At 29.5% G+C, this 24,262-nt stretch overlaps 4 protein-coding genes across 7 annotated transcripts in view; 1 reads left to right on the top strand and 3 right to left on the bottom strand.

Annotated features, from left to right (window-relative positions):
- Window positions 1–1,823: 1,823 nt before the first annotated feature.
- Window positions 1,824–3,844, top strand: LOC102601503 (LOB domain-containing protein 13). 2 transcript variants are annotated; one of them, XM_006350813.2, is made up of 3 exons: window positions 1,824–1,946; window positions 2,400–2,673; window positions 3,247–3,844. In XM_006350813.2, the coding sequence occupies exons 1-3, from the start codon at window positions 1,933–1,935 to the stop codon at window positions 3,655–3,657; spliced, it is 699 nt and encodes a 232-aa protein (XP_006350875.2). In that variant the 5' UTR covers window positions 1,824–1,932; the 3' UTR covers window positions 3,658–3,844. The 2 variants fall into 2 exon arrangements, with proteins under 2 accessions (XP_006350875.2, XP_015165722.1); XM_015310236.1 differs by lacking the exon at window positions 1,824–1,946 and adding an exon at window positions 1,965–2,250.
- A 2,728-nt stretch (window positions 3,845–6,572) lies between these two features.
- LOC102592018 (cationic peroxidase 1-like) lies at window positions 6,573–8,946 on the bottom strand. Its single transcript, XM_015310197.1, has 4 exons — window positions 8,679–8,946; window positions 8,267–8,458; window positions 7,552–7,717; window positions 6,573–7,143 (listed from the first exon to the last, which is right to left on the bottom strand). The coding sequence occupies exons 1-4, from the start codon at window positions 8,877–8,879 to the stop codon at window positions 6,758–6,760; spliced, it is 945 nt and encodes a 314-aa protein (XP_015165683.1). The 5' UTR covers window positions 8,880–8,946; the 3' UTR covers window positions 6,573–6,757.
- A 4,700-nt stretch (window positions 8,947–13,646) lies between these two features.
- Window positions 13,647–17,231, bottom strand: LOC102591679 (protein NUCLEAR FUSION DEFECTIVE 4). Its single transcript, XM_006350865.2, has 2 exons — window positions 15,942–17,231; window positions 13,647–14,151 (listed from the first exon to the last, which is right to left on the bottom strand). The coding sequence occupies exons 1-2, from the start codon at window positions 17,069–17,071 to the stop codon at window positions 13,722–13,724; spliced, it is 1,560 nt and encodes a 519-aa protein (XP_006350927.1). The 5' UTR covers window positions 17,072–17,231; the 3' UTR covers window positions 13,647–13,721.
- A 5,773-nt stretch (window positions 17,232–23,004) lies between these two features.
- The window catches only part of LOC102600926 (RNA-directed DNA methylation 4), a 6,137-nt gene continuing 4,879 nt past the window's right edge, over window positions 23,005–24,262 (bottom strand). For 2 of the 3 annotated variants that reach the window (XM_015310235.1, XM_006350812.2), the window contains exons 10-12: window positions 23,833–23,917; window positions 23,673–23,746; window positions 23,128–23,584 (exon numbers count right to left, since the gene is read on the bottom strand). In XM_015310235.1, the coding sequence (XP_015165721.1) occupies window positions 23,322–23,584; window positions 23,673–23,746; window positions 23,833–23,917 (422 nt within the window). In that variant the 3' untranslated portion in view covers window positions 23,128–23,321. Of the gene's footprint in view, window positions 23,585–23,672; window positions 23,747–23,832; window positions 23,918–24,262 lie in introns of all 3 variants that reach the window. The other variant, XM_006350811.2, reaches the window with a different exon arrangement.

Here is a 24,262-nt window from a genome sequence, read left to right as displayed (position 1 = left end):
CAACTTTTATTTGCTTATGTGACACTTATTTTTTGGAGCGAACAAAGTATAATACAATAAAATACAATACCATATGAGTTTTTGCATATCTTCATTGACCATTGCATCCTTGGTAAACAAAATATTCACCCTTATGCATTAATTACACTCTACTTATATAATTGGTGAAGGTTAATTATTGATAAGTAAATAATTGGTGAGGTGTGATGTCAACAAGAGGGCGATTTCATAGGCTAAAAATACGGGTCAAACTAAACTTAGATCTATGCATTTTCCTTCCATTTAAAGCAAGCCATTCACTCTCTTTTTCTAAAATAATTACTATATCTATTTTATCCTCCCAATGTTTTTCCATGTTCCCACATCTTAATTCTCAGAGTATAACTTTTATACCATAAAAATACTTTTTTCAATAAATATCATATTTTCTATAATAATATTTCATTATATTCAACAAGTTTTCTTTGAAATAGATTTTTTATAGGGAAAATTATGCAAAATGACAAATATTTAGAGTATATTATGTAATATAACTATAGTTTTTATTATTTTTAATCTGTGACTACAGTTTCGCGAAATTTTGCTATTTGATTTCTTAATTGTATAAATCCAAAATTTGTATAATTTGGTGCTGACTCCTGATTGTATAATTACAGAATTTGTATAATTTGGTTCCTGATTGTATAAATCCAAAATATTTATATGCTCCTAGCTACTACGATTTATGAAAATATCATAGTAAATTACCGTATTTGTATATTGACAAGCGAAATATATACACGGAGTTCCGAATAACAGTTAAATGTATAAGTACATAATTTGTATAAACTTACCATGTTTGTATATTCGCAAGCGAAATATACATAATTATGAAGCGCAATTACCAAAACTATAGCTATAAAACCTTAATATGTCTATTATCTTTGTTATTTCTGAAATTTTCCCTTTTTTATATTATGTTAGATTATACAATATTTTTTTTATAATTATATTTTGTTTCAGCAGCTAAAAGATATCCAAAATGATGTATTTACAAGTTGAATCATATATTGGCAACCATTTACTGGTTCTGGTTTCCTATTTTTTCACACTGATAATTAAGATTAATGTTAATGTTGAATTATTTCTAGAAAATGTGATATTATTTTAAGGATGGATTAAAATATATATATATATATATATATATCATTTATCCCGCCAAAACGAGTAGCTAGAACTTAAAAATTAATAGTATAATATATACATAACTTAGCTATGATCATGTGTTATTGTCTTAGCTTGAAAGTGTTTGAAGTAAGAATCCAAGACGACATGTAAATATTTTCAACGGGTAAACGAGTTTGGTTATTGACGGTGACACTAAATAGGAAGGGCAACATCACAAGAAATTGGACTTTTTTTCGTTGCTTTCACATTTGGTTTTCGATCGATATTTATATTAAGGTCCAATTATATTCATCTATTTTGAAGGTACGACTCTAAATAAGTTTTTTTCTTTTATTTTTAAAAGCTCAATTCGATACATCTGATTAAGAGTGAGAATCTTTCAACCACTTCCTAAAAAAATTGTACATTATAAAATATTTATCATTTAAATAATTAAAACCATTTAATAATAACTGATTTGATTGTGCTACACAAAATTTAATTTTTTTTAAAATGAAGTAAACATAGGTTTGGTAGTAATGAAAAGTCAATAGGTGCAATTAGTCACACGTGAGCAAGATTTGACTCAGCTGGCAATCAATAGTATTTTTTTAGTTTCTTGTGAAAGTACATTAATTATTTCTTCTAGAGTAATTAATTAACCTTTGTCATGCCTTTTAAGAATTCCTTTTCTCCCCTTTCTCATTTTCCTCTCTCCCTTTGAGAACTCAGTTATCTTCATCTTAATTTCATCTTATCTTCCATCAACCTCAAGTCATTTATAGAATGTCAAGAGAAAGGTAAGTAATACTAATTAATTTACATGTTCAAATCATTATAATTTCTTTGTTGTTGTTATTAAATTCCTTTTAAGATCAACTAGCTAGATTAATTAGGTCAAATGAACAAAGGTGCCGAGCTAGGGCCGCAAGGAGTTCATTCACCAAAAAATAATTATACTGTATATACGCGGTTAACTTTGTGTGAATCCTGTTAATTAGATTCTTATTGTGTTTAATTACTATTTTATAATTTGAATCTCATTATTGAAAATCCTTGTTCGGTCGCATGATGTGGCGCGGCGCGGTGGAGTTAGTTTGGAAGGTAGAGGTTCAACAAAATTCATTAGCTCTAGTCAAAACCCTACATATTTATTGAGAATTTCAACGAATACATGTCAGAACCAACAAACTTCAAATTCTGAATCTGGTTCTGGTTTGATTTATATTTGACTTTTTTTTTGTGATGAATAGAGAGAGATCGGATGAGATGGGAAAGAAGTTAAAGACTGAGATAGATATTTCACAGCTACATATGCAACAACAAATGGGAAGAAGACAGGTGTTGGGGCCTGTTGGGGGAGGAACAACATTGAACAATGTTACACCTTGTGCTGCTTGTAAACTTCTAAGAAGAAGATGTGCTGAGGAATGCCCTTTTTCTCCATATTTTTCCCCACTTGAACCTCACAAATTTGCTGCTGTTCATAAAGTCTTTGGGGCCAGCAATGTCTCCAAGTTGCTCATGGTATATATCTACAATTTGTATTTGAGTTTAACTTCTATGTATCAACCGTGATATACTATCAGATCGCTTGAAAGATAATTATCCTTAAACTAAAAATAAGTTATGTCTTGGTGTAAACCGTGGCGAAAAGGGGTTGATCATCTTTCGTAGGAAAATCACACTATATATATACAAGGTCGATTATTATTTTAATTATTTTTGTGTGTATATATGATAGATGAAACCATCTTGATGAAAATCACCCCTCCATCATTGACTATGTTACTAGCTTGTATAATCAAAGACGGATCTAGGGCTTAAAGTTAATTAGAAATAAGTTATAACATTTTTGCCATAAAAAATATAGAATTGTTGTCATTATATGTTTAAGTTTTTATATTTGTTGAAATTTTAGTGGTGTATATAAATGTGTTAGGTATGTTCCAACATCAAAATGTTAGGTTATTTTGAACCCCCTCCATTTTTTTCCATATAAACTATAATAGGCTAAAGTATGTTAATAATATAATTTTTCGTTTACTGTCAGTATATATAATTTAGAACGTAACTTTTATCGACTTTTTTTTTAATTAGGAGGTGCCTGTGGGACAAAGGGCAGATGCAGCAAATAGTTTGGTATATGAAGCAAATGTGAGGCTAAGAGATCCAGTGTATGGATGCATGGGTGCAATTTCAACTCTACAACAACAAATTCAAAATTTACAAGTTGAGCTTAATACAATTAGGGCTGAAATTTTGAGATACAAATATAGAGAAGCTGCTAATAGTCTTATTGCTTCTATTTCCACCTCTGTGGCACCTGAGTTACCACAAGCTCCTCCTACTCCGCCACCACCACCACCACCACCCTCCATGGTGGTGGTTTCGTCATCATCTTCTTCTGCTTCATCAACTTCTTCTAATTTATACACACCGGCCTCGTCTAGTGTGGCAAACTTTAGTGCCATTACCAATAATAACATATCGTATTTTGATCAGCAATAGTCATGTCACATCAAATGAAACAGATCAGACAATTGAAGGAAAGACATTTGGAGGATTTTTAGTTCAGTTTTTTTTTTTTTAATTTTCAAACTTGTCATTGGTAAGAGCATTTTATTATATATATACATACCATATTGTATCTCCAATTATGACAATTACAACTAGCTAGAGAAATATTTGATGATGATTAATTGTCTTTTTAATTTTCATTGCTTTTGTGATGGTCAATTTGCGTGCATTTTAATTGTTTGTTTAATTTGTATGTGGAAGAGATTTTTCTTTTAGTATTTTATATAGACATGCAAGCATACCCTTTTTTTTTTTAAAAAAAAATATAATAATTTGCGGTAAGTTATTAATTCTCATTTCGAATTCTAATTCTGATAGATGGTGTCAAAGAATTTCTTTTACACTACTAGTTCATGTATGTTATATTTGTACTTTATATCATAGTAACGTAGTGGTAAGATCTACGTATATTTTATCCTCTTCAAATCTTACTTCTATGAATTCACTGGATATATTATTGTTATTGTTTTTTATATAATTGTAATCTGAAAAAATAGATAATGTGCTACTATAACTAATTAAATTGCATTTTTTGAGTAAAAAATCTTTACTCTTAAAATATAACTAATTAAAACCTCTAAAATTGTACCAGACTTAATTACTAGTTTTGACGAATAATGTAACATTAATTAGGTCTTCTCTATTCGGTTTTATTACTACTTATTTGTTGTTGCTAATTTTAAAAACGATTTATGCAAGTATCGAGAGATTCCTTAAGCCAACTGAAAATCATTTTTGATGTCAAGACAAATTAGTGACCATTAATAAACTATGTAGGATGCTAAATTAATTAGATCCCTATTGCTATAGCTTATAGCGTTAATAAGGTTTTTCATGTTTGATTTTTTTTTAAAAATATATATTTTATTTTACGTTTCCTTAAGAGCTTCCACTCTTTTGCTCCCTTTAGTGAGTCGAACTCAAAGACTTACGATTAAAAGTACTGTGGGGTAATTATCATTCGAGCAATTTTCTCTATGGACGGTTGAGTTTTAATTTGACATAAACGATGAAAAGAATCTCATTTTCCTAAGCTTGCAAACTTACAAGTGTGTTAGTTATATATGGTGTCAATTAATTAATTAAATTTTCAGCAAGGAATGTATCTTTTATATAATATTACGTATGTGGTTTGGGTTTTCTTGGCGTGTGGAGCTCGTCAAAAGAGTAGGATTAGTTATATCATAGCCTAGCTAGCCACTCTATTCTAAATTAATTTTTAAATTGTCAAGTAATATAAAAGAAATAAGTTATACTAACATAGAAAAAAAAATACGATGGAAATATACTTGAAATCATAGATTCATTTTGTGATCCACACGATTTAGATAGGAATTCTATATCCTACCCACCAAATGTTGTTCTGATTGAATTTCAAAGACTTCGCTCGCTGTCAAAGCACATTTTGTGAAGTTTTCTCCTGTCCATGTCACCTGTTTTTTTTCTTGACAAGATTACCATTGGCCAACTAGCGCACTGACATACGTGCTAACAGAGGCAGATCTAAAATATAATATAATATAAGGTTCATATATAGAAATCGTCAAAAACTATATATGTGTATTAAGATATCCTCTAAATACCAATAAGTATTTCACAGTAACTTGATGCATTACATTTGATATATTATTATTATTATTATTATTATTATTATTATTATTGCTGTCTTTTAAGTTTATCTAAGTCGAGAGGGTTTGGATCAGTCAAAGAATGCTACGACTATATTTTAAAAATGATTTTAGTATATATATGTTTACATAAAAATAATATTGGAATATTATAAAATTAGGCAGACACTATTCATATTACTAAGTCATGATCACATGGGTTGTTAATTAGTTTCAATGCAATTGCAGCCATTAATTCGTATATGGTTCCCATTTTTGTCTTGAAAAATATGTAGATTTTATAAAGTATACAATGGCCATTTAATTAAAATATTTTCAATTCATGTAAGTCAACTTAGATGAATATTAACATAAAAACAGAATTAAACGTAGATATTATATATGTGTTAATTATTCAGGCGGCAGAGTCATCTTTATTTTATTTTTTCTTTCTTTCTCAAGATTATTCTTATAAAAAAATAGTTCTTCAATCTCAAGATGTTGGTGGTTTAACTAAAAAATAATCCGATTTTTTTATATAGGTTATGAAATATGAAACTCAATTAAGTGACATTTAAATAATCTGTTGGATAAGTGTAGATTATGTTGCAGTGGACTTAACTCTCCTTAAAAAGAGTAAGATATATTCGCACCTCAGTCTGAATGATTATTTATTCATTTTTTGACATTTTATTTTCAACGGTAATTTATTGTATTTGTAATATACTATACCAACAATATGTATTTAAGGTCATTTCACGTAAAAATATGTATTCTATTTTACTATTATTAATCAATATAATCAATATTACTGTCAAATATGGTGTAACAACACAAACTTAACATAACACATAAATAATTAAAAAGTGAAATAATTAATAATTATATGATGAATTTGTTAATATTCACAAGCTAGTAGATTAAATTTACACAATTCAATTAATTGAAGCTTTAATGTCCCTTCTTGGACACCCGATAAAATTGGAATGATACAAAAAGATTAGCATGGCCCCTGCTCAAGAATGAGACGCGTAAATCTAAAAATGGTCCAAATTTATTTATTCATTTCAAAATGAAAACTTTAATGCTACTTAAACGGACCATAGGAATGAAATTAAAATTTATTAATAATCGATGGACCAAAAATATTATTAACCCTGTAAATAATAATAATAATAATAAATAAATAAATAAAAATACTACTCCATGGTGATGACCAATAACGTGAAAGTACAATATATAATAAACACAACCGGAAATTAAAGTCTTTATTCACGCAAACATTTGTTTCTTCTTAAAACAAATAATACAAACACATTATAAATTAAAGTTGAGTTTTTTTTTTCTCAACATAAACTTAAAATTAACTCACACATAATCAAACATACTATTAAAATTTATATAGGTTCAAGCTAATTACTTAATTAATTGATTTTCCTGCAATTAGTACGAATCTGGCCATTAGTACCAGTAAGTGGGCTTAAATTCCCCAATTTAACCATAGCTTTTGCAAAATCCGCATCGAACGTTATAGGATGAGTACTATAAGTTTTCACTTGAGAGTCCGTAGAACCACCACTATATAGTTGTTGATCAGAATGAAGTATCCCTTTATTGTTAACCAAGTTCTTGTAAAAATGGTTGTCGAATAATACAGGGGTCGTTGCATCTAGTGATGAAAGGGTATCGTCTCCACCAGTACTAGGACAGTTGGATTTCAACGATGTAGCTAACGATGAATCGATGTTTGTTTCGTTGTATACACGTTGTCGGAATGTTGTACATTGTGCTTTGCCTATCGTGTGACCACCTTTATATATGAAAATATACACATCAATTAGTAAACTTTCCTTCTTCTTTTTTTCCATTTAATTTCTATAAACTGACAATATAAACTTTAACAACATAAATTAATTAGTAACATGAAAGATAAAGGCAAGTGGTTTTCTACATCTTGTTAAATCGCAGTGATTTGTATTATGTTGTCAATATATATAACTTGTCCATTTTGCTTTATTCGGACCTAAATACTCATTTCGAACTATTATTTTCAATTAAAAAATGCTACTACCATCTCCAAGATAGGGATAATGTATACATATATACTTTATCCTTCCCAGACCCCACTTTGTGGGATTAAGCTGGATATGTTATCGTTATAAATTTAATTTTTTTACACAAAATCATCTTAATAAGAAAAAACTAAAAAGTTTGTTACCTGAAAGAGCAACCATTTCTTTAGCAGTGAAGCCTTTATTGGCAAAGTTAGTAATAAGGTCATTAAGATCCAATAAAGGGGAAGGTATATCACTATTTGCTGTATCCAAACTTGCTGTTGTTGAATCTCTTCTTCCTAATTCCACTGTCCATGAAGGCCCACCTAACTGAGACCAACAAATTTAATCATAATTATGGCCCAAATTATTATGGAACTTGAAATTGTAAAGTTTTATGGAATAGCCATTATTAGAACTGATTTTTGAAAGATAGCCAGTGTTTGGAAGTTTGTGTAAGAAATAGCCACTTTTGATGTGGAAATACCACAAGTCACGACAATATCTTGGATTTTGAACTTTAACAAGTGAAAAATTGATGACATAAATATCATGATTTCTGAAATGTATGACAATATCGTGAATTTCAAACTTAAGAAGAGTGAAATTCCATATCATTGTCGTGTAGTCATCCACAATATTATGATTAACTTTTACTTTTTTAAGTTCGAGCTTATTACTTTAATGACAGAGTTGTAAAATTCACAAATTGACTATTTTTCAATGATTTTTGAAGATGTAGCTATTTTAGGGAGTCAGGAAATGGCTATTTTTTAAAACTTATTGATGGAGAGGGAGTCTGTTTGGATGGGCTAAAACTATTTTGACTTAAAGCACTTAAAATAAGACAATCAAACGAGCTCTAGCTAAAATACTTACGAGCACAACAGAATCTCGTGCAGCAACAGCTACAACATCAGCACATGAAACAATTCCAGGACATAATTTCTCTATTTGAGATTTGATTTTATCTATCACATCAAAACCTCTTAGTGAATTTGAATTTGGTTTTGCTGATTTCTCTCCAGTAAAATCTGACGTATCATCCAATAATACAGATCCATCACATCCCTGTCAAAAACAAATACATAAATATTTTGAAATAAATAAATCAACGAAATTGTTAACATTATTTGTCCACAACTTAATAAATATATATATAGGAAGTGTTGTCACTCTTTTATGTCAGCTGCGTGAGACACAAAAATAAAAGCAAAATTAAGGAGTTAATGCAATTTATGTCAGTTGTGTGAGACACAAAAATAAAAGCAAAGTTAAGGAGTGAACGTGCATTAACGAAGCAATCATGGAAATGAAGACGGAGCAACGAGGCCCCCATGCGTCGCTCGTTCGTTACAGCATTTGCCACTGCGTTTTTAATCGTATACATAGCTTTTGGACATGATTTTTCATAGTAGTCCGAAGATAAATCGGCTGAACAAATTCCAATTACTGAAAATATAATTATAAATACAGACAAGTAAAATGCCATCTTAATTAAGAAGACTATTGAAAATGTATGACATAAACAGCAAGTTAATTAGTTTCTGCTGGTAATGATGAAGGAGATTAACATTTTTGTTGCATTTTATAGATGATGATTATGGTCGAATCTTTGACTTTAATTTCCATTTATGTATGAATTAGGTCAAAGTTCACTCAAGTAGCTTGTTGATAATCTACCCGTTTATATATATATATATATATATATATATATTTCATTCGTTCTGTTTTATATGAGTTAGTTTGACTTGACACAAAGTTTAAGAAAGAAAGATAGACTTTCAAAAAATTGTGGTCTAAAATAAGTGAGATATTTGTGTTACTTAAATCATTTCATCAAAGGTAGAATAACTATTTAAAATTTAAATTGTTACTTAATATAAAAATGTGTTATTTTTTTGGACCGACTAAAAAGGAAAGTGAGTCACATAAACTCGGACAGTGGGAGTAGTAAAATATTGTCTGGGGTCAAACAGTAAAGATTCTCTAGAAGGACAAGATAGCATATTCTTCCTTAATTTGGTAACTTAACCATGGTAAATTGAATTGAGTTGGTGTAACATCGATCTGATTTGAATAAATATTTATTGTTGACTTACGAGTTACATAACATGTATTCAATTTTTCAGCTATTAATATAAGAGATATCAGCTTCAAATCTTGTTAAATTAAAAAAATTTCAAATAAAAAGCACCTCTCCTTTAACGGGATCGACGAGCCATACTTGTACAAATTTAAATTAATCAGGTAAATAAATTTCGAATACCAACTTGTTATTTTCCATCCTGCACCATAATGGTGTGATATGTTGCTTCAATCAATTTATTTCCTCTTTTACTTAGCCACTATCACTATGTATTCACAAAAAGTAGCTTTTAAAAGATAAAAATTATAAACAAATAATAAAAAGTCTAAAGCTATATGATAGTTGGGGTGTTCGTATTTCACATTTGATATACATAATTATAAAATTAATTGGTTGGGTTTGTTCAATTTCCATACAAATAAAGGACTATTGGATTAGTAATTTGGTGATTAGTGTGAACAGGCTAATTGTCGAAGGATCTGATAATTAAGTCCAATGTTTTTCTCTAAGCAGACATACAAGTCAAAAGATCCATAATATATAAATAAAAAATACATCTAGATATAATCAAGTGAGTATAACTTCCACTAAAAAAAGGAGTAAAACTAAAATTTTCCATTTATTTTCAACGCCCTACCTTCAACTTGGTGGTTGCTTTAGAAAATTAAATATATTTATATTTTACTATCTACGAGTATAGTATACGTTGTGCTAAATCGAACCCTTTTTTTTTATCTGCGACATCTTAGGGGGGTTAAATAAGCGAGTGAATTTAAGATAAGTTGTGCCATGAATCATGATGGGTTCCCAAATTTAAGATAAGTTGAACAACAACAATATATATAGGTGATAGCTGAACTTTCCCAAGTACTCTAACCGAGCTTTATTTTTATAAAATTCTTTTTCCATTTTTTTTCCATAATAATATGTCTAATTATCAAACAAAACTATAAAACTTTTTACATATAACATATTTTAAAAAATAGAGTTTCTTATTATTTTGACATGTTTTCTTATGGATCAATTTAAATTATATATGGTCAAATCTTTCTATAATAACACCGTTTGTCTGAATCTTTTTCTTGACTCATATAACGAAATGTTATTTAGAAAACATGTAATATTAACAATATGACATGAAAAACAATTTCAAAGAAAAAAATTTGGCCACTATATAATGAAATTTTTCGTATAGAATAACTGTTGTAAAGAAGTCTCATTGTATTTAGCCCAAATTATAAGCTGGCTTAGACTCTGCCTAAATTGATTTGCTATGCATATATATAGATATATATGTCAAGCTCAACCCGCTCAAGCTGAGTAGATTATATTTTTATGGACTAATTTTACCATCTTCTGATCGATCATCTACCACAACCTTTTCACCTCAAATAATGACATCATTAATTTTATTACTCTTAACAGTTATAATCCTCATGTGAAGTACAATCTTGGTGCCTGGTCTGTGTCCTTCTATAAGGCTTTGAAAAAGGGGAAATAACATATATATGGAATAAAACAAAGAACTTATTAGAGGACAGTATCATGTGATAGTTTGGCTATACAAAGTAAATTAACATAAATGTCTAACTCTTAACAAACTTTGTTGCCCACTTTACTTCTTCAGTTCACTTATTCTTCCTAAATAAGTTTGGTACAAAAAAAAAATGTATCCCTAGGACAATGTTTTGTTGGAAAGTATAAGTGAAAATTTTAATTATTTTTTTAGTATTTGGTACTAAGTAAAAAATATTATTCGAGTATATATATCTATATGTAATTTATTAAAATACTATGTGGACGAGATGGGGTAGGGAGTGCGGGGGTTTCAGGGTGGGATGGCCAAGGGGTAGGGATTAGGGTGTTGGGTGGGAACGGAAAAGAAACAATGAACTTGAAATGTCATTTATGAAATTAATTTTCCCTACTTTCATTGCAGAAGTCATTCTTCTCATTTTTAAGGAATTCGTTTTCTCAGAAATAATATTTTCTGAAATATTTTGTCCAATCAAATATGCGAAAAAATGAAAAACATTTTCTGAGTAATGTCTTCCTCCATACCAAACACACTTTCATCTGTCCACCTTTTCTTTAAATAGTCCTCCATCAAGAATTTCTCCCAAAATTTATTATTTGCAGGTCTGTTTTAGACTTTATAAGATGAGAAAAATTACTGTTTTTGTTGTTGTACCAATTAATAGTGATTGAAATTTCATTAGTACTCTCTCAAGTTCTCATTTATGTGGCATTTTTCGGATTTCGAGATTCAAACAAGTTTTTGATTGTAAATTTTTCATATATCTTTTAATTATTTTGAATTGCCAATTATTGTGACTTATAGTACTTTTTACAAATATATAAATTTCATTTAAAAAAATTTGAAGATTTCATGCACAAATTTTTGATCAAATTTAAACTATTTGACTCTAGAAAAATGGAAAGTACCACATACATTGAGACATAGGGAATATTATATATGGCTCGCTGGATTATTCTAATCGTCATATACATTACATGCATTGGAGTTCAATTAATTCCGAGCTAGGAAGTCTTTTAGGGTAAAACATGTCCTACCTAAGACAAATGCATTGTGGTTGAGAACTTTTAGGTTCATTAGTATATAATCCAATTGTTTGGTCTCGAATACTAATTATTGTACATTAGATTTGTTTTAAAAATAATCAATAATTTTGATGTCCAATCATGTAGGAATAAGATGCATTTGGTCGAGTAATTAGATTTTAAAGATCATATATTAAATGTAATACAGTACGCAGTGGGTGAATGGGTGTTCTAATAAGTAAATAGCAATCACATCACAATAATAATATAATCAGTGGCGCAGCAACATGTCGCTTAGGGTGATCAATTATTGCATATTTTTTGTTGAAAAAATTATATTATGTATATCGAAAATTGTATGAAATGTATAGATCTATTTTTTTATTCATATATATTCAATCTTGAATATCTTTAATGAAATTTTTGACTTTCACACTCAATATAATATGAGTAGTACGTTTAATTTGTTTTTGAGTTATATATTTCTGCTTTATATTTTGGAGAATAATAATGAGTGGAGTATATAATATATATTATACTTATAAACATAGGAATTACTACTATATAAGAGAGAGAAAACGTCACATAATTACTTTTGCTTTGAAAGATAATATATGGCCATAATCTACGACGTTATTGTTTACATATGTGAACACAAAATGGTTAAGAGAATTATAAAATAACTTCTCTTCTAGGCTCTAGCTGTTCATGAATAACTCTCATATCTGAATTATAAATATTAGCGCGAGTATTTAGTTCAGTTTTAAGCTTGAAAAGATTTTAGGTCCAATTCTACTAAATTAATCGAAACTTTCATATTAAATCCAAACTGTCCAAACACGTACCACTAAATGTCATGGCCAAACGGACAACAATTTTCTTATCTATAGTGACCATACATAAAACTGTGATACGGCCTCCCACGTACCCCCTATTTTTAAAACCATGGATAGTGAACTTTAATATGGTCTTATTATTGGGGTCCCAAAGATTGTTTTCATTAAAAATGCAGTTGGCACTGATAAATTGGTACATTTTTATTTAAGGATCACACCTACCTCATATATTCTAATACATCAAAAATTTACTTCTCTAATTAATTCTTTTGCAATAATATCATGACTTCGTGTCTTTGAGTTCAACAGGAGAAAATTGACATATTTTTCCAACAATATTTCATCATCGATTTATAAATCCTTCATTAGATATTTTATTCTCGATTTCACCTATAGCCAAATAAGAATCAGTTACACATGGAGAATTTTGATGCGTCCCATGGCATAGCCACGTAGACTGAAGATGGTCAGTTGAATATCCTTCATCTCGCTAAAACATAACGTGCATATAAAATAATACCGCATATATATGTAAAAAAGAATAGACGGATGAGTAACCAGTTTAACACCTTTCGTCAAAAAATTATATTATGTATATATAATAAACAATATTATATATTAAATTAAAATTATTCGTAGTAAATTCCTGATTTCGCCGTTAAAATAAACATAATGAGAATCATCAACTATAATTCATTCGGCTAAAAATGCCATTTATATATATGATGACATTACATTATCTTTTATTTACATTATATATACTATATACAGAATTTATATATGTCGATACTCTTACCACTAAACAATACTATTACATAGATTAATAAGTTAATACTATATAGTAGTATTAATTTCCTCCACGTAAATGTGTATAAAATTTTTGTGTTCTTCTATGAAGAATAAAAGCAAGACAAGTTCCTAGTAAACAAAGACAACCCCATATAATAAAAGTTGTTTGAAAACATTTAATTCCCAAACAACTTCCTAATGAATTTTCTTGTTTTCTATAAAGCATAGCTGCCAAATCCCCAAATATAAATGAACCAATTGGTATATTTGCTACCACAATATTGTGATTAACACCAAAATTTTTGGTCCCAAATAGCTCAGCTGTTTGTGAAACTGAAATTGAAGTAATTGCTCCAGTGCAAATTCCAATTATAGCTGTGCTAATATAAAGACAAATGTGACTATTGTTGAGTAGTAAAAAGAAAGCTCCTGTCATTGGTGCTAGTGTCACTGCTATCGTAGCTGGTCTTGATATTGCATATTTACTCCTGAAATAAATAATAAATCGACGAGTTTTAGTTCTGAACACTGATAGTATATAAATTTTCTGAACCATCTAATTAAATTGACCTATAATAACGCGCAACTATTCATAATGGGCCTACATTGTCCACGATGATCACTCATCGTCATCAATTATTTTTAGTATATGGTCTAACGGAGTGACCATGTAAAAAGAATATTTACACTATCAAGTGAAGCAAAGGACAATAACCGGTAACTATACACATCAAAATTATTTTTGGGCTAAGACATTCTTTCAATATATAATGTGTCATTCTTTTTTAGACTAACTAAATAGAAAAGTGTGTCACGTAAATTGAAACAGAGAAAATAGATAAAAGTAATTAATCTACAAATTTTGAGACCTAAAAAAATAGCCGGCAAATATATATATATATAATATACACAAGTTATACGTAATTAGTGTATACGTTATGTATTATTTAGCTAATGGATGTAATTATTTTGTCTGACCGGCCAAATATTGTATAACTTGCGCTTTCATCTATGTGTCCTAATCCAAATTAGATCTCATGTCAAGTATAATTTGATTTGACATTTGTGTTGCTTAAAGCCAGGCAATACCAAATTAATATTTGTGTTTAATATAAGAACACGAAGTACGTACCATACCAGGCTAGTTAATATATACTTATGATGATTTTTATTTAGTGAATTAAATGCATGAAAATACTTGGTCTAAAAAATTCAGAAGAAAAAATGAAATGAATGGTGATGATTATATTTGGGTTTTCTGATATTAATTATCACACACAAATTAATGTCACCATAACAAGCGGCTCCATAAATTTTACTACCAACTACTAACATTCTTACAAGAATTGCTTTTGCATTAAAAGCATTAAAACAACCAGCAAGAAGTATGGTGTAATAGTGCCCATCATTTTTCTATGTTTTCAGATTTTATCTTCCAAAATTAATGAAACTTTGAGTATGGAACGTTTATCTTTAAATGGACCATGTGCGACTCCATGACATAAATCATAATTAATCAGTCCAATAAATATCGAGCAGTATTAGATTAAAAGAAAATATGAAGAGAGAAAACTCAAGAAGTGTGGCCTGTTGGGCTAAAACAATCTAAGAATACTCATAGTATGATTTTGGATCAATCTTGCATTATTTTCAAAAGATCTCACATCATTAAGAGTATTCAACACTTTATAAGTAACTTAATTTTTCTTTTCAACTACCAACGTAGACCTTGTTCACATACACCTAACAATTCCGTCCTTGAACTAAGTTTTATGCCCCCTCCGTTTTTTTTGTATGTATGTGTTCTTGAAACTACGGGTAAAGGTAGCAAAGGCACTAAGTCGGACTCTACGCTATCACTGTCATCTCCTATACTCATTTTGTCAAATTATTGACTCTCATATCCATTGTTGGGCTAAAACAATTCAAGAATACTCTTTAAGATGATGTGAAATTGTTCGTTTTGAGACAAGCCATCATGATTTTCCTCAAAAGACCTCACACCATTAAGGGTATCCAAGTCTTTATTTACACATCCAACATGACGACAACAAACACGATTTCTCAAAACTAAATATTTCTGGTTTGAACTTAAAAAATAATTAACTTTTGATAGGTTTATGTTGTGAATATACCTTAAAAATTATTTTTTATTCATATAACATATATTAAACCTTGAATATTTTTAGCGAAACTTTTGACTTCATCATGAATCTAATTAGTCAGTAAATTTCGAATACCAGATAAGAAAAAAAAACATTTAGAGAGAATTTTGCACCTGGAGAAGAGGTAGTCGAAGAGTGAAGGAAGAAGACGACCAAAGAAGCCAAATGAAGATGATAATGAAACCAATGAAGAAGTTTCAGTGAATCCACGAGTATCAGCAATTTGTCCCAAATTATTCAAATAAACCAAACCCAATGTTGCACCAAACAAATAAACAAAGAAATATAACCAAAAATCCAATTTCATCAACATTTTCTTAGGTCCAATTTCCTCCATTACAGCAAATCCAGCATCATTATCCTCTTTAACCCCACAATTAATTACCTCTTCTGGTGTTTTAATATCTTCCTCCAATTTACTCAAATCACAAATCCTTGGATCTCTCCTTATCCAACATTTCCTATTCCAATGTTCTTTCATACTCTCAAACAACGGGACGACGATTGGTAACAACAAAAAAATCACCATTCCAATTAAACTCAACAAACTTGGCAATAACTTCGAAATTGCAGGCTTTAAGCTAGTGATCACAGCATATATCCCCGTTGCAATAGTTATAACAAACATAACTCGGAACCCATCTGATAACTTCCTCGATTTACCAATCTTCATATCCCGAATTACTGGAGCAACAACAATGGCAAAAAACAGGGGCAAAACAGAGTTCATCAGTAGATACGTTTCAGCCCTTTTACTCGGGGTGAAAACGTTGACAACATCAACTATATCCGTTACAATCTTAGCGCTTAAACTTATATAACTAGTTGATATTCCAACTGCAACTTGTCTATCTAAAGGGAAATTCTGAATCGATACGATATACGATACAGTATTAATCCAACAAATACTGTTTCCAGCTAAAAAAGTGAGTGAAAAAACATGCCAATATGATAATGAATGTATATGATTTGTGAGAAAAAGATATTGTACTCCGTAACCAATCAGTCCAAGTATTGAACCAATTAACAGAACTAACCAAAGGGGTAAATAATTAGCTGCAATACCAGCAAACCAACCAAGTAATTTTCCAGCATCTGAAGCGAATGCTAAGTTATTGAGTTGAATTTGAGAAATTGATAAAAGTTTTTTTATTTGCGAAGAATAAGCTGGAAAATTTGAGTTTGTTCCAGCCATTGATTGTAACCATAATGCTCCAACTAAGCTCATCCATTGTTTAGACATTTCAGTTCTTTTTTTAAATTCGAAAAAAAAAAAAACTAGAGATGTTTAAAGTTTGATGAGTAATAATAAATAAAAGAAGAAGAATATGTGTAGTTTTATAGATGGGAAATATCTTGCATAGGAGTTGTTTACGTGAAAATGTGCTTGGCAGGAGGCAGGGCCTGAGTCACATGTACGTATGTGTTTGGCATGACGGGGAAATATTTTTCACGGAAAATGTTTTTTTTTTTTTAAATATAAGTAAGTTACCTACTTATTTTTTTGTACTTGGTAAGTAAGTAGGGAAGTGGGAGTTCTGAGTGGCGGGGGTGGGATGGTCGAAGGTGTTGGATGGATGGGGAGGAGAAAATTAACCAAACGGTTATGGAAGCGAAGAAATTAGAGAGAAAAATTAAAGAGAGAACGAATGATATTTTTTTGTATTGATTTATGCATTTATTTATATAGAAGAGTACGTCTCTATTTATAAATAAGTAAAGAGAATAAAATAAAAAATAATATGTTATTTTCCTTATAGGTATTAAACTAAAAGGAAATTAAATAATTTTGTAATTAATGTACTCTAGACTTGAAAGAAAAGTACATACTATTAGAATATTTTTTAGACTAAAAAGGAGAAAGCCAAAATATTCTATAATTAATATATAGATTGTAAAGTAGAAGAAAGGTAAATTACTTTTTTTTCGTTCGTAATATTAAGGTCTTTTCAATTTAATTCCCTTTTCTAGGGTAAGACATATTTTTATTAATTTTGCATATGCATGACAAATTGAAGGGAGCAATTTCTTGTAATTGGTAAAATGATTGGCATATATGTGATTAGGAGGTTATGGATTTGAGCTAATAAAATAGTCTTTTACAAAATGAAAAATAAGATTGCATACACTAAATTATTATGGTTCGATCTTTTTCTAAACCACACACATAACGGGGAATTAGTGTGTGTGAGATAAATTGTTCAATCCTTTTATATTAAGAATTTTGCTAGTGTAGTGGGAAAAAAATGACTCAAAACTACTTTCGATCACACCTTTGTATCGCTACTATTGCATTTTCACATATTTTTATTCCTCTTGTCAGAATTTTTGATTTTGCGCTTTCTTCAAAAGAAACTCAAAGGTCTGATTAAGTAGTTAACAAAACGGGAGAAAATGATGAAAGATTGTAAATTAGGCTCAGATCAAAATAAGGTAGATAAATTCTTTTATTTGTCTAAGCATTGATGGTCAGAATTACAATATACATGTCTTTAGAGTCGGAGCTATAGCTTCGATTAGGTGCTCAATCAAATCTAGTAATTTTGATGCAATTTTTTTAATCTTAGAAAATTCATCAAATATGTACATATTATTAACTTAAAAAGACTTGATTTCACATATTCTAGTGAAAAATAATAAATACTCCATGAAACAATAAACGTGTACTATATACCTAAGTTGATTTGAACATTGCTGTTATGGAAAAGAAAATTGTGGTGGCATGAGAAATAGAAGATGTGTATAGTTAGGAACCACCACTTAAGGTTTAGGAGGCATTAAAGGCTCATTATAATTGCGTGTATTTTAAAAGTAAGAAAATTAAAATTTTTGAAATAATATTTGCGGCTGTAAAATATGCTAAAACAGAATATTTTGAGTATAAAATTTGTTGTAAACGTAACATCAAAGAGGGCAAAATCTGGTTTGCAGTTTGGTTAAGTAACTAAGTGAATTAAGAGTGTTGGACTCTTTAACTTCATAATTAGACTCACATAATTTTATTTTTATTTCTAATACTAATAAAAATAATTATGTTTATATCTATATATGGCACTTTGGCATGATATTTGTTTCGTATTAATTATTGTTTTCTGTAGTTTTCGATACTTATAGATATATTCCTATACCCCTTTTTCTATTTCATGTTTGTTTGACATAAAACTTTCTTGTTTAGAAATTTTCAAGGATGTTTACAACAACATGGCAAGTTGTATTTGTTACTTGTGTGAAAAGGGTGGCATGCACCAACATAAATAGTAATATGATCGTTCAACAATAATATATTCGGTTGTAATTTTTTAAGTAGAGTCTAATTAAGAAAGCTGGGGTGTACACAATCTTACACCTACTTTGTAAAAATAGAAAAGTTATTTAATTTTTGATACAAACACTGAACTCAAAAAGAAAATACAATAATATCGAAGAAACAATAGAAACTAACGGAGAAAAAAAATGATAAATAACAAATAGTACGATGACGGAAGTAACATGATCATTCAAATCTATACTTATTTTATAATCACTATCCAATATCTCATCTTTCATTCAATCAATTCATGTCTCTTCTGTCATGCTCACCTAATTATTTCGTATAGTTTTTGTGCTTTTTTTTCTCCCTTGTTGTTATCATGTAATTCTGTCTATCAAGGTTGAAACGAGAAAAAATTGCTTTATGTAATTTCTTGCCTTTGCTGAGATATGAATCGAAAACATAGCTCATGGATTCTCAACTTATTTTATTGGTCACCAAATTATAACCTTGGTTACATATCTTTTTTCTTGTAGTAGTATAAATCCACTACGTTCTACCACATGAAAAAACTTTTTAATGAAACTTTAGTCTTAACTGGTCGTGAGTGCGACCAAGCCAAACCAACTAAGGACTTATCTTGTTAAATAGTTGATCTGTGAACCTATGTTAGCTTTGTCAGTATTGATTTTATTGGTTATATGGTGGGAGTCATCAAAATATAATTACTCCCAAAGTAAATGGTCCTTTAATTGCTAGACCTAACCAATAGTATATGTGAATGAATATTTCTAGATTTTTCCAGCATTTAAATTAAACCGAATTTCCTCCAAGTTCAAAGTAACTGCAAAGTGGAATCTCATCCTAGACTTTTTGGGACTCCCAAGATTTTATTTAAATTACCCATCATGATTAAAAATTGAGAAGTGTCTAGTGTGTATCATCCTCCGCATTAAACTTTAATTCAACGGTAAGATAAAAATTTATCAGTATCATGTGTTTACACCAAATAAACAGACTAAGATTCCTTACTTGTGGCCATAGTCTATATTTCTTTATCAGATAGTGGCTATTACTTATTTATAATAGGTATCATCCTCAGCATTAATTAAACTTTCAACTTAACGGCAAATTAAAAATTTATCAATATCAAGTGTTTACGTCAAATAAATAGAGATCCCTCACTTGTGGCCATAGTCTATATTTCAGTATTAGCTAGTAGCTACTAATTAAATATAGGTATCGATTGCATGGTTATATGATTTCCAGCACTAACTAATTAATCTTTTGTATAGAGGACAAATCTGCGGCTCCCAGTTATTGATGTGATGTTTGCAAATTGTAATTATATCTTTGATATATAATTTAATTTTGCTTTTGATGGTCATTTCTGTAACCTTGAAGGTTAAGCATTCGTTTGGTAGGGAGTATTAAGAGAAATAATTTATGTATTATACATATAGTATTGTTTAGTATTATGTTTGATAGAAATTTTGGGTTTGCTAATTAAATACTCAATGTGTTATTATAGGATGTATAATTAATACCTTTTATTTGGTGGTATTAGTAATAATAGGGGTGTACATGGCCGGGTTGGTTCGGGTTTTTCAAATATCAAACCAATCCATTTGTGTCGGATTTTTAAATTTATAAACCAAACCAATATAACTCGGGTTTTTCAACCTCGGGCTTTTACGGATTTTCGAGTTTTTTCGATAAAGTATTCATACAAACATATAATTTACTTGTACTTCAAATATTTCTTTAGTCCTACCAAAATACAACTATCTAAGGTGTTTCTTAAGAAAAAGAATAACACAAAATATGATATGATCAATGACACTAAAATATTCAATAAAAAATAATAATGAAATAGCGTAAAACAAATATTGCAAATTAATAAGTTATATTGAAAATGATCATAATTTAAAAGTACTAAATCATGCTAAAATAAGTTTAATAAGTATTAGTTACATGACTAAATATTAAAGGAAATTAAAATTAGATTATGTATTTTAATTGTCTAAACCAATGTAAAACTAAAGAACAAATATTCAATATTATTGTCATTCTTAGTGTTAATTGATTTTCTTTTTGCATTAGTATTAATTTGATTTTGATTTAAGCTTTATTATAATTACCAATATATATAGACTATAATCTTTATTGGAACATTAAGAATTCTAACTTTCAAACATGAAATAATATATTAAAAGATAAAAACTATGAAGAAGTATAAGAAATATTTAAAAATTATATCAAAGTAATTTTTTTATGTATAAAATAAATTTAAAATTATATATATAATGTCGGGTTGGTTTGGTCTCGGGTTGTTTTTTAGTTTAAAATCAAACCAACCCAAATATAGTCGGACTTTTTTTTCAATACCAAATCACTAGTCAGGTTTTTTTTTCGATTTGACTTGATTTGCAGTTTGATTCGATTTTGTACACCCTAGAATACATATGATTTGATGTCATGGTATTAATCTATGTAAACACAAAATACCCCTCAAATCCTTTTTTTCATTTTATTTATTTTCATGATTTTATATTTTATATTTATGCTAGTAAATTTATTTAAATAAATTAGCTTACAAATTTTATTATTTAGAGAGAGTTGTTTGTTGCTAAATAAATTCAATACAACTCAATATAGTATTTGAAATGCGAGTTGTTTAACATTTACTAATTAAAAAGACAAATATATCACTATATGACGTTTGTAATCTTAATTAAATGTATTATTTGTTGATATATATGTGGTTTTCTAATTGTTTGTATTTTGAACAATTTATAAAATTGCATACATCTTAAAGCTACAACTTGAATTTTTTATGTGTAAACGTAGATGATTTATTTGATTTTATTTGATTTTACGATCATTTATTGTCGTTTCGATTTTAATAATAGATGGTCTATCTTTTTAAAATTGAAAATTGATCTGTGGTGAGTGGTTAATTTATTAAGATGACAATAATTTAACCCTCAAATAATTCAAGTGAGAAAATAGCAAACATGGCGACAAACTTGTTCTTCCCCTAGCTAGTTAGAAGGCCACAAAAAAAATATTGGCCGATAATTATCTATTTTGACCCAATTACGTATAATAGAAAATTCCATAATGATCCGAGGATATAATTATAAAGAAGTTTTTTTGTAAAATTTTAATTCAAACACAAAATTAGATGGAAAACAGTAAACCAAACACGTGATAAAAAAATAAAGCCTCACATTACGTATAACATTACTAATCCCTACATTATTAATTTTTGTACCAAATGACACCTAAATGTTAAATTGTAGAGACAAGGACCAAAATTAGTAAAAGTTATAGAGACATGTTTCACACATCATTCTAATAACTAAACCATAGTTAATTATTACTCACTCAACTATCTAACTCTAATTTTCCACATAACACATTTAATATTTAATTTAAGACCATGTTTTTGAAACATTTTATTTACTTTCTTAAATAGTGTGTCAAGTCAAGACCAGACAAAAAAAAAAAAAAAAAAAAAAAAAAAAAAAAAAAAAAAAAAAAAAAAAAAAAAAACAAAGAGAGTACTCCCACATATTTTTACCTTATTTATGACTTAATCATGATAAAATAAAATTGAGAGTAAATACCTAGTGAAGTTTCCACCAACAAATAATTACATATTTCCAGCCTTTGTTCCATCAAATCTGATAAGTGTATACTATGTTTGCACTCTGATACCAGCAATTCTCGAAAGAGCACAAACGATACACGCAGGTTATTTGGTACATGGGATATAATACCAAATTTTCGATTAGAGGTATTAGCTAATCCCGAAATTATTTGTACCAGATTGGATACTATCTCATGCTGTGTACCAAATGACCCCGAAGAGTAAGATTTAACGAGTCCACACACACTATTTAACTAGAACTCAAGCTGGACAACACTGAAAAACAACGACATAATCATAAATCATTAAACTAGACGACTACAGTTAAGAGGTAGGGAAACCCAGCTGAGATTTACAATACTGGCAAAATTAGTTTTAGAAAAGCGAAAGCTCGGGAAAAGATCTTTGCCCAATGACATAACAACATGCAATTCACCACTACCCCAGATAGCAGAATTAGCAAAGTTCAAAACACATAACTACATGTCATCCCACAACGCAAGGTTAACTATGATCTGCAAAGACATATACAGGTATGCACGATATAGGTACTGATGAGAAATTTTAAACATGGTGTTGTAGTGATGATCACCATATGTCCTCATCATCATCGGAAGCTTCAACATCGGACTCACCATATATATCACCTTCAAGGATTGGATCTGCATAATCTGTCCAGTCTTCACGGCCCACATCCTCATTTGTAAAAGAAATCACACCAACAGTTTCAGATCCATATTGTTCCTCAGAAGTGCTGCTTGAAGCTTCTGATTCGTCATTTGATGCCTGGGTTTCATCCTCATCTTCAGATTCCTCTTCATCCGGATAATCATTCCAGGGATTATGTTCAGCTGAAAAAGAAAACTCAAATATCAAACCATTTCTAACACCTTAAATAACAAAGATACTAAAACGGAGTGGAAAGGCAAGAGAGATGACCATTGGAATCATCAGACTCGTAGTCTGAATGATCAGGGCCGTCATAGTAATCATCATCTTCATCAACTTGTACCCTAAAACAACCGCATCAACTATTTTAGTAAGAGCTGAAAAGTAAAGATACCGTATGAAGAAAATTATTTGTTGTATGAATCCTTACAATGGAAAAGGGCTAGCAATATCCTTGTCAGGGTTGGTATCATTCTTAACAGTATAATAGTCATAAACATAACCATCTGAAGATGCTGCACAGGAATTAGCATAACCTTCAATACACTCACATAAACATGAAAATAGACAGCAAGCTCCAGTGCCCATTTGGCCAAATTCACAGTAGTGACCCTTCCATAGACTCGGGAAGGGAAAGCATTCAATATTCTATTGGTTAGGAATGAATCCAGAACTCTAGCTGGAGTACCTTTCCTAGAAGCATGGGTGAAATGGCCAGTGATGATAGGCTAGAATTTCTACCATTTCATCTTGTTTCAGAACATAAATAAATTAATGAAATTTGTCAAGCTGATAAAACTTCATAGGGCAACCTATAGCCTATAGAGATTCCCTTGCGCTGGGGGGGGGGGGGGGAAAAC

Source organism: Solanum tuberosum, unplaced genomic scaffold, assembly GCF_000226075.1.
Source record: "Solanum tuberosum cultivar DM 1-3 516 R44 unplaced genomic scaffold, SolTub_3.0 scf00128, whole genome shotgun sequence".
Classification (NCBI taxonomy): domain Eukaryota; kingdom Viridiplantae; phylum Streptophyta; class Magnoliopsida; order Solanales; family Solanaceae; genus Solanum; species Solanum tuberosum.
This window is presented reverse-complemented; position numbering and strand designations above follow the sequence as displayed.

Coding starts and splice junctions, on each gene's coding strand:
- LOC102591679 (XM_006350865.2), bottom strand. CDS start 17,071: ATGTCTAAACAATGGATGAGCTTAGTTGGAGCATTATGGTTACAATCA. Junction 14,152..15,941: donor TTCGACTACCTCTTCTCCAG/GTGCAAAATTCT, acceptor TATTTATTTCAG/GAGTAAATATGCAATATCAA.
- LOC102592018 (XM_015310197.1), bottom strand. CDS start 8,879: ATGGCATTTTACTTGTCTGTATTTATAATTATATTTTCAGTAATTGGA. Junction 7,718..8,266: donor CACGAGATTCTGTTGTGCTC/GTAAGTATTTTA, acceptor TGTTGGTCTCAG/TTAGGTGGGCCTTCATGGAC. Junction 7,144..7,551: donor AGAAATGGTTGCTCTTTCAG/GTAACAAACTTT, acceptor TCATATATAAAG/GTGGTCACACGATAGGCAAA.
- LOC102601503 (XM_006350813.2), top strand. Junction 2,674..3,246: donor ATGTCTCCAAGTTGCTCATG/GTATATATCTAC, acceptor TTTTTTAATTAG/GAGGTGCCTGTGGGACAAAG.